This window comes from Copadichromis virginalis, linkage group LG6, assembly GCF_057382275.1.
Source record: "Copadichromis virginalis isolate Kocher_CV1m ecotype Utaka linkage group LG6, C_Virginalis_male_GT1.1, whole genome shotgun sequence".
Classification (NCBI taxonomy): domain Eukaryota; kingdom Metazoa; phylum Chordata; class Actinopteri; order Cichliformes; family Cichlidae; genus Copadichromis; species Copadichromis virginalis.
Genome location: NC_140623.1, coordinates 19,916,433 through 19,925,953, shown reverse-complemented (window position 1 = coordinate 19,925,953; position 9,521 = coordinate 19,916,433). Strand labels below are relative to the sequence as shown.

General features: G+C 39.3%; 1 protein-coding gene across 1 annotated transcript; it reads right to left on the bottom strand.

Moving 5' to 3' along the window:
• Positions 1-3,390: 3,390 nt before the first annotated feature.
• LOC146707641 (caspase-6-like) lies at positions 3,391-9,359 on the bottom strand. Its single transcript, XM_085459112.1, has 8 exons — positions 9,206-9,359; positions 8,996-9,038; positions 8,219-8,252; positions 7,980-8,123; positions 7,294-7,370; positions 6,943-7,118; positions 6,364-6,511; positions 3,391-5,930 (listed from the first exon to the last, which is right to left on the bottom strand). Exons 2-8 carry the CDS (start codon positions 9,000-9,002, stop codon positions 5,695-5,697), a joined length of 822 nt encoding a protein of 273 aa, XP_085315238.1. The 5' UTR covers positions 9,003-9,038; positions 9,206-9,359; the 3' UTR covers positions 3,391-5,694.
• Between the last annotated feature and the right edge of the window lie 162 nt (positions 9,360-9,521).

The following is a 9,521-nucleotide window of genomic DNA, read 5'->3' as shown; positions in this document are numbered from 1 at the left end:
ATGGCAAAGGCTGCTAAAAGAATAGAGACAGAGAGGGACAGCTTTACTCTACAGATAATATACTGTAGGGTAGACTTAGGGTGGCATGGGTGTATTTGACAGAAGGAATTTCATTTGGTTCAGTTTTTGTTTCTGTTTCTAAAGTTCGTGCCATGGCTGAGCAGCCAGTGTGTTTAAGGAAACGAACCCAAATGCAGACACCGAAGGGGATGGAACTGAGCTGTAAACAAAAAGCGAGCCTTTTATTGTGGCTGATGACATAAATACACAGAATAAGGCAAAAGGCGAATGGGGGCAAAAACTAGACTAAAATCTAAACTGGGCAAACTAAACTGTGATTACTATCATTAAACTATGATAACTACTGACAGGAACATGATCCTGAGCAGGAACATGCAAATAACTATGATGAAAAACCAAGAACATGAACATGACCTGAGCAAACACATGAAAAACGTCTAACCTGATGTGAAGTGAAGGGAAGGAACACAGATGACATTGACCGAATGAAACACAGAGACTAAATACACAACTGGGGAAACAGCTGACACAAATGAACATAACAACATCACAGGGAAAGAGTAAAACTAAACACACTGAACAAAGAAACACAAGAATAAAAAAAATCAGGAAACACGGAGAGACGTAGACATGACAACACAGGCTTGACAACATGAAACACAGACACGAAATACAAGTCATACTGACACAGAAGACAAGAACAGACTCACACAAGGGGACATAGATGAAAACTTAAACTAGAATAGCATTCAACTAAATCCTAAACGATAATACTAACACAAGACTTAACATATTTTCAGTATAAGAAATGAAAAATACAAAATGAACATGCTGGGTCACAGGCCCAGCCCCTGACAGCACATTATCATGGTCATAGGCTCTAGTTTTGAACTGTGTGTTTCATATTTACTCCACACTCATACATATTTTAGTACAAAATGACAGGATGGTGGACAGAATACTGTGGACATCAACATTTGTTGAGATCCACCTTAAAAATCCAGCACAGGTAATTAGATCAATGTCACCCTATTTAATTTGAATTCAATGTTGACTTTGCCATAATAAAATAATACTTTTTTAAAATTTTGTAACTTTGCACTTTGTTTCACTTGTGCTTTGGTATGAACAAGTATTCTCTCTTCCATATTTCAAAATAAGTTTTCAGTTTATATAAATCACAGTCTGAAATACTCACCTGCCTTATTCTCAGTTTCTACTGTGTCTGTAGCAAAACTTAATGGGAAGGTCATAGAGAACCTGGCACCTGTTGTAGTAACATAGTGATTGCCTCAAGGAAATTAAAAAAATATTAAAGGTGTGACAGCACTTAAACAGGTCAGGTGTCTTTTTTTAAAATAAAGACAAAAATTGTAATTTGTTACCTCCACATTCGTCTTCGTCCCTGTTAGACATGTCCGCAGGTCACCTTGCCTTCGACTGACGCAGAGAGAAAAACACATTTATCTGGTCAAATCATCCTATAGAGGCATTTTGTAGCCCTGCCCCCAGCTGTCTTGTTGAATCTGAAGTATTGCCTTCCGTCAAGGATCTGAGTTGTCAGAAATCTCCACCCACGGTCATTCATTCATGTATGCAGATGATGAAAGGTTGCAGTGGTATCACTTTACCACAGATGTCTGTGTTTGGTGATGATTTTGCTACAGAGATGATTGTGAAAGTATAAGTTTATACTGAGCAAAATCAGTTAAGCAGTTTAGTAGCTCAGTGCTTACGATTTCCTACTACTTAAATATTTTTTATTTATTTTCTTCCTATGTTTGATCAACATAGGCTACTGACTGTGAACTACAATAATGGAGAAGTGTTCACAGTTTCAGCTGCTCGAGAGAAGAATGGTGATTGCAGTCCAAAGATTTGTAGATCAACCAGCTGATATACAGAAAGCACAAGATATCGTTGATAACAAATATAGCTGAACGTTAGACCAGCCTTTGTGTGTCCTACAGGAGCTTTCAAGAAATTATTAGGAGTGTAAACCAGACAAGGAGGTGGGAGATGTAGGCTATTTATTTATTTATGATGCTGAGGAGAAGGAAGTAATGTAGATAAGAAAGACTTTTTTGCCACAGTTAAAGATCACCTTTTATCAGTGCATCAGCAACCTTAGACCTGAATAACTAGATCAGGTTGAAAACAACCGTTAAAGTGTAGTGACACAGATTAAATGTAACGTGAATCACATAAGAATGATTATGTTGATTTAATAAACTGCTCTCTCAGTGCCTGCGATCATCCTCTACCAGCAAAGCCTAACTGCTGTTCTTCATCATGGGAGAATCAGAAAATAAATATGGTTTTAAATATTAGTTTGATCAAGTTTATTTTGTTATGCATGTTCATGTCATGGATTGTAAACATCTCAGAGAGGAGACGTGCTTGCATCCCAACAAGGATCGCCTAGACAATCTGTAACACTGTGGGTGGACCAGTGTAAATATTAATAGCATCAATACCAACACTGGTACTGGTATGAGATTGATACTAGCACAAAGACTGTTACTTTGATTCTCTCCTCTAAGTTCAGTTTATTGCTCCCGTTCATTTGAAAACAGGTCTGTGCAAACACCCCTCCTCTCACGCTTTGCTCCACCCCCTCCTCCATGCTCTGCTGTGTTTAGTTGACTGGCAGTCGTGTGACAGTACACAACCCATCTATGGAAAGCAGAATATTTACATCACCCAATGATAGGCAAATTTAGTTCTGTTTCACAGCAGCATTCAGGATGGTAGGTTGTTAGTCTCCCCTGAAAAACTAACCTTTGGAAAAGTCAAGAGGACACTTACCTTTTTACTATCGATCATGAATTCTTACTCAGTGTTTAAATCACAATAAAGACATGAAAAGTGTTTTTGTGGATGATTCAAGTTGTATAGATTTGTGACTTTGCTAAAGATTAAATCACAAGTTAGATTGTCCGATTATTATAATCTCAATCTAATGACAGACAGAACGAGCCTGTTGACTTCTTACTCAGTGCAAACACTGGGAAAAGAAGGAAGTAAAACACATAACATACTGGCTACTGGCATTTATCTCATACTGAGTATGACAAGCACGGACTGTTTCCCAGGTCACCTCAGTGGTTTCGACGTGGAAGACACTCATATTTTGAACACTTTGGTGGCATTTTGATTTATTTTGTAGTAATGTCTCCTTCCTGTTTTGCTGTTTGTATTTGATGTGGAGCACCTTGTGATTTTATCTTGCAAGGTGCTGTGAAAAGTAATAAAACTTACTTCTTTGCTGTAAATCAGTTTTGCTTTCATTTAACCTGCTTCTAAACCATTTCAGGACAAATAAGAGAATCCACACACACACACACACACACAGAGCAAGAAAACTAATAAAGTAAGAGATTTTATTGAGGGCAAAGCAGTAAGTAAAATCCATAAAATCATTAAAGTAATGCAAAAAAATACACTGTCAATGTGTAAATGCAAATACACATTACAGAACAGAAATTCCCTTTTTTTAAGTAGTAAGCATCTCCAAATGATGCTGTCCCTCCTCGACTTTTAAAAGAGGTGTTACCTACAGTTGGTCCTTTGGTTCTTGAGCTGGTAAACCATAGTCTGATGTCAGGTGTTGTCCCTAAAGATTTTAAACATGCAGTAGTCAAACCCCTGATTAAAAAACCTGCTCTTAATCCTACGGTTATTGCAAATTACAGGCCTATCTCCAAACTACCTTTTCTTTCCAAAATTCTTGAAAAGGTAGTTTACAGCCAAATAATGGCCTTCCTGGAAAAGCAAAATGTTTTAGAGGTTTTCCAATCTGGTTTTAAACCCTTTCATAGCACTGAATCAGCCCTTTTAAAAGTTTTTAATGACATATTTTTAGCGACTGATGCTGGGGACTGTGTTGTTCTTGTGCTTTTAGATTTGACAGCTGCGTTTGATACCGTGGATCATGCCATTTTATTCTCTCGTTTGGAGCACTGGGTGGGCATTAGGGGCACAGCACTGGAGTGGTTCAGGTCCTACTTGACGGGGCAAACTTTTTGTGTCAGCTTTGGTGACTATGTGTCGTCCTCCGCTCCCCTCTTGTGTGGTGTCCCACAGGGCTCAGTTCTAGGCCCCCTCCTCTTCTCTTTATATCTGCTTCCTCTTGGTTCTGTACTGAGAAAGCACGGCATTGCTTTCCACTTTTATGCTGATGACTGTCAGATCTATGTCCCTCTAAAGAAAAAAGGCAGATATCTTACACAGCCATTACTTCAGTGTCTCGATGACATTAAGGCTTGGATGTCTGTTAACTTTTTAAAATTCAATGATAAAAAGACAGAGGTGATGGTTTTTGGTAGCCCCACTGAGACCCCCAATGTGTATGTAGATTCCCTGGCACAGTATGTTAAGCCAACTGTCACAAACCTGGGGGTCAAAGTGGACTGTGATCTGAAGTTTGATAATCAAATTAAGGCAGTGGTAAAATCTAGCTTCTTTCACCTCAGGCAGCTGGCAAAAATAAAGCCAATTCTTTCACGGCAGCACTTTGAGACAGTGATCCACGCCTTTGTTAGCACTCGGCTGGATTACTGTAATGCACTTTATATTGGGGTCAGCGCATCATATATTAGCCATCTACAGAGGGTGCAAAATGCCGCAGCTCGTCTTTTAACTGGCACTCGAAAGTTTGAGCACATTTCCCCTGTTTTAGTTTCACTTCACTGGCTGCCGATTTCTTTTAGGATTCATTTTAAAATTCTTTTATTTACTTTTAAAGCCCTCCATGGCCTAGCTCCATCTTATCTCTCTGAGCTGCTACAGCCTTATACACCCACTGCTCCTGAAGATACCTAGGACTGGGCGTAAACTTAGAGGAGATCGTGCTTTTGCTGTAGCAGCTCCCAAACTGTGGAACGAGCTTCCTTTAGAGATTAGACAGGCCAGTTCTTTATCTGTTTGTAAGTCACTCTTGAAAACCCACCTCTTTACCCTGGCCTTTGACACCACGTGAGATGTTGGTTTTTTATTTTTGTTGTTTTTAGGTGATTCGATGCTGTTTTATCTTGTTTTTGTTTTAACATAGGGCTGTTTTAATTTTATGTTTTATGTGTTTTATTTATTTATTTTGCTGTTTTCTGTTATTCTATTGTTTTAACTTATTTTCTGTACAGCACTTTGTTCCTGTGCTGGGTATTTTAAAGTGCTTTATAAATAAAATTGGACTGGATTGGATAAGCTTGAGGAAACACTGTGATTACGTAATGTTTAGACAGTTTGTTAATGTTACTGGATCCCTGAGGCTTACAGTGAGATATGTATGGATGAAACTAATGTGTACAAAAATCCTGATTTCGTTTCCTGATTGCTAAGCTGTCTCGTCTGAAAAATAACTGGCTCAAAGACAAAGTCGAAACTGACTCAACCACCAAGACTCCCTGTCTTTTCAGTGGAAGGGTCCACTGTAAACTGTTCTGAACTTGATATAAAATAAGGCAAAATGAATGTATTTCTGTGCACTAAAGCATCATTCTGTTGCTTCTAGAGTCATTTCAGTACAGTAGTTTTACAAAGACTGTGGTTCATAATCAGCATGCAATTTTAAAGCAATTCAAGCACTAAAGCTTAAAAGTAATAAGGACACAGAACAACATAGTTGAACAACAAATATAAACCTGATCATTTTGAGACTGAGGTGTGTCATTGTTACTTTTTTGGTTGGAAGTAAAGTTTCTTGGTGAGCATTGAAGCAAAACAAGGCATTTGCTTCTTCCCGATAAATCTTGGTTGACATGGTGTTGGAATATTCCTCAGTGACACTTTTCTGTTGACCCGTGTGAGTAACTCTGTGAATTCCAGGCTATCACCATACTTTTGAAGCAGCTGACAGAGATCCTGGATATACCACGAACCGTTTTCCCTCTCCCGGAAGGAGTAGTAGCCTAACAAATAATGACAACAGCAAAACGGCAAAAATGAACATGGATGTCGAGGTAAAAGTAAAGAGGACAGATTGTCTGAGGGCTATGAAATATTTTATACCAGGATTTATTTAAGCTGACTCTTATGGTTTCACTTAAGAAATAAAATTCTATTGAAGCATTTGTTCAGTTTTTGCTCACTAATAAATGAGCTTACAAGCACATATAAACAAACAGTGTATAGCAAGAGTTGGATAGTTTGTGACACTGTAATGACGGTGACACACTCAGAGCATTACCAAAGCAGGGAAGATTTGTCAGAAGTCTAGCCTTTAAAATAATACTAACATCACATTTCTACCTTATGGAAAAAAACACTCTGCTTTGTGTCTTTGATATTTCCTCTCAGTCAAAATAAAAATAAAAAGGTTTAGTCAAATGCCAGAAGACTCACCCTGAGCCACAGAATAGCACATGATGAAATCAGCCCCAGCAGGGAGGGTCTGTATGGTGCTGGCATCCATGAACACCTTTTCTTCAGACTCCATCGTAGAAGCTTCGGTCACTGTAACTGACACATCATACTCTTTTCCGCGACATGCCTGGAGATGGGGGATGAACATTGGTTTCCAGTTGAATTAAATCAAATTAACTGGTTGTTGGACTTTCTGACAAACAGAAGACAGACTGACAGACTTCACTTCCTCCTACACCTCCTTCTCCATCATCTTCAACACTGGCTCTCCTCAGGGATGTGTTATAAGCCCCCTGCTGCACACTCTACTCTCTTATAAGTGCTCAGCCACAATGTCAAGTTTGCAGATGACACAGCAGTGGTGGAACTCATTTCTGGCACATATGAGACAGTTTTGTTTACCCAACTCTCATCCCAAAGAATGCAACACAACAAAACATCCAGACTGAGACTCATGACTACGTTATGAGTTGGAATGACTGTAAACCTGTTGAATCTTTAAAAAATGGCTACACCAGGTTAATCTGATGGACTCGTATGGGTTTTTGTGTTTTGTACCTGTATTATGAAGATCTTTGGCTTTCCAACAAGGTCCGGGCACTTGTCCCCTTTGAACTTGGACGTGATCTCCTGGATACTGATTTTTCCATCGTGGCAATAAACGTGGTTATCATCTCCATGACTCAGGAAGGCGAGCAAAAAGCAATCAGCATCTGAGTGATCTTCCTCCGCAGCTGGTGGGACAACAAGTACTTGTTAAACTTGCAGCGAAAGTTGGATTTGACAAAGATATTTTTGCAGCAAAGCAACAAATTGAATTATGTAAGAACTCAAACTATGGTGATGATTTTCTTTGTCCATCTCGATGCATGCTGGTCATTTGAGAGAAACAAATGATTATGTGGGTACCTTTGGCGATTTCATCTACGACTGCCTCCAGCTTGAGGTTATTGTGACATTTCACTTCAAAGTTTAGATCCTTCAGTCTGAACAGAAAGTGAAAATGAGTTGATTAGTTTAGCAGATCAATGGTCAAAATTTTTTTTATTGTTCTTTATTAGCAATATAAATTCCTTAGACAAGGATCTGCTCGGATCAGGATTGATTGGACCTTTTTCAGAGTCCTATAAATTTCAATGCCTCAATATTTCTGCTTCTGCAGACACTCCAAAGCATCAGCTATTACCACCCCAGGAGAGACGGTCATAGGATTCTTTCTAAAATCCACAACCATCTCTTCAGTTGTTGATGCAGTGGGAATAACTTGGACCAGTGTGAAATCAACCTCTATAGGGCCACGATCACACTCTGTAGTGGGGATTGTGATCAGGGTCATCACTATTAAGAAGAAAAACAATCACCAAGTTCTCTGTGAACTTAAAAAAATATAGCATATGACATATTGTCTTTGGCACTCCCTGGAGCACAGAGGTAAAAGATTGCAGCCCTGGGGCGATACTAGTAAAGAAGAAAAATATTCAGTTTTACCACAAAAATGATCAACAACTCTAAACACGTGCTGGCATGCTCTTGAGCATGAAGCTGTGCCAAAAACAGGTTTCCTCGTTCTTCAGCAGATAGCTAGAAGGTTGTACCTTTTCTCCAAGTTGTCACGATCAACATTGGTTCCACGCCTCTCAGGCAGTTCCAGGCGCCAGAAGAAGTCTTTCTGGTTAAAAATGAGTGCAAGACCTCGTCGTTTGTTGCCCATCTGGTACTCCTCTGCACCATCCGAGGAGCTGATTTTAGAGTAAACAATTTGCAGTAAATGCAGGCAACATTCTCAGTGTCTGGTACCAGAATAAAGTAAGATTTTCCAGCTAATAGTGTTTACCTTTCAATGGTGACCTCATTCTGTCTTTGGTTCTCTGTGCACATTATCAAAAAGCACATTCGTAAATAACCAGTGCAAGAATTACAAAATAATAATGCAGTGTAATAATGCAAATCTTGCTTTACAGCTTATTTAAATACTGCAATATTCTTTTTTGTTAAACCATAGAGCTATAAGTGCTGCTAGTGCTGGGGTCAAGTAGCCATTTTTCCATACACTCAGAGTCCTGATAGTTGTCAATAGCTGGGTTACAGGCGGAGGAAGGTGGAGAAAGACTGTTGAAAGACCAGAAGCCGTGCGGAACAGCTCTATTCTCCACACCCATTCTGCAGAATGGGTGTGTCTGGCATTGAGGCAGAAATGTATTATACTAAGGTGTCTTGACATGAATGCTGCTGTCGCTCTATAAACTGTATATCTTCTGCGACACAGCAAAATCCAACCTCAATAACCTTCATGCAGCTATGATTTGTTTATTTTCTTTTTTTTTTTTTTTTAAATCCAGCACAGGTAATTAGGGGGAAACTGTTGGATATCCATTCATGCATATGAAGCACTTTTATAGATTTATGCAGGTCAGTTTCCTCAAGACATCAAGTCACTTTGAATGATATTTACTATAATTATTATCTGCATGACAGTCAAATCAAAAGGAAAGTTAAGTGGATGATTAAAGTCACCCTGTTGGCTTTGTTTTACAGTTTGTTTCACTTTTTCTTTGTAGGAATATTCTCTCTTCCCTATTTCAAAAGAAGCTTGTAGCATTGAAATGCTCACCTGTCATATTGTTAGTTTGTGGTCGTCTGTGTAGGAACACTTCCTGGGAAGGTCATAAAGAAACAAAAGTTTTCACTTTGTAAATGATACAACATGAGGCACCTGATTCAAAAGGTGACTGACCTGATCAAATTTAAGGCAAAGGTGTGACAGCACCTGTATGGGTCACACGTCTATTCTCAATTTAAAACAAAAATCTTAATCTGTTACCTGTACAATAGTCTCCTGCCCTGTTAGACCTTTCTTCCGACTGACACAGCGAGAAAAACATATTTGCCAGATTAAATCATGAATGAAGAACCAGGCTGTAGCCCCGCCCACCGGAATCTCATTGGATTGCAGCACTCTGTTCTGTGCTCCTACAGGGCAGGGGAGGTGTCTCTACTGCCAGCAGCAGATACCGACACAGAGGCTGCAACTCAACTGCCTGCTCAGACCCACAGTCAGTGTGACCTTTGAACAGCCTGTAATGACAAACTTCAGTTGACATTATAACGTTTGGTGCGTACGGGCTGCTCTGACAGCC

Excerpts from the sequence above, each read along its gene's own strand:
- LOC146707641 (XM_085459112.1), bottom strand. Across the intron at positions 7,371-7,979 it reads CGTGACAACTTGGAGAAAAG|ACTGAAGGATCTAAACTTTG; the intron begins GTACAACCTTCT and ends CTTTCTGTTCAG. Across the intron at positions 6,512-6,942 it reads CAAAGATCTTCATAATACAG|GCATGTCGCGGAAAAGAGTA; the intron begins GTACAAAACACA and ends CCCCATCTCCAG.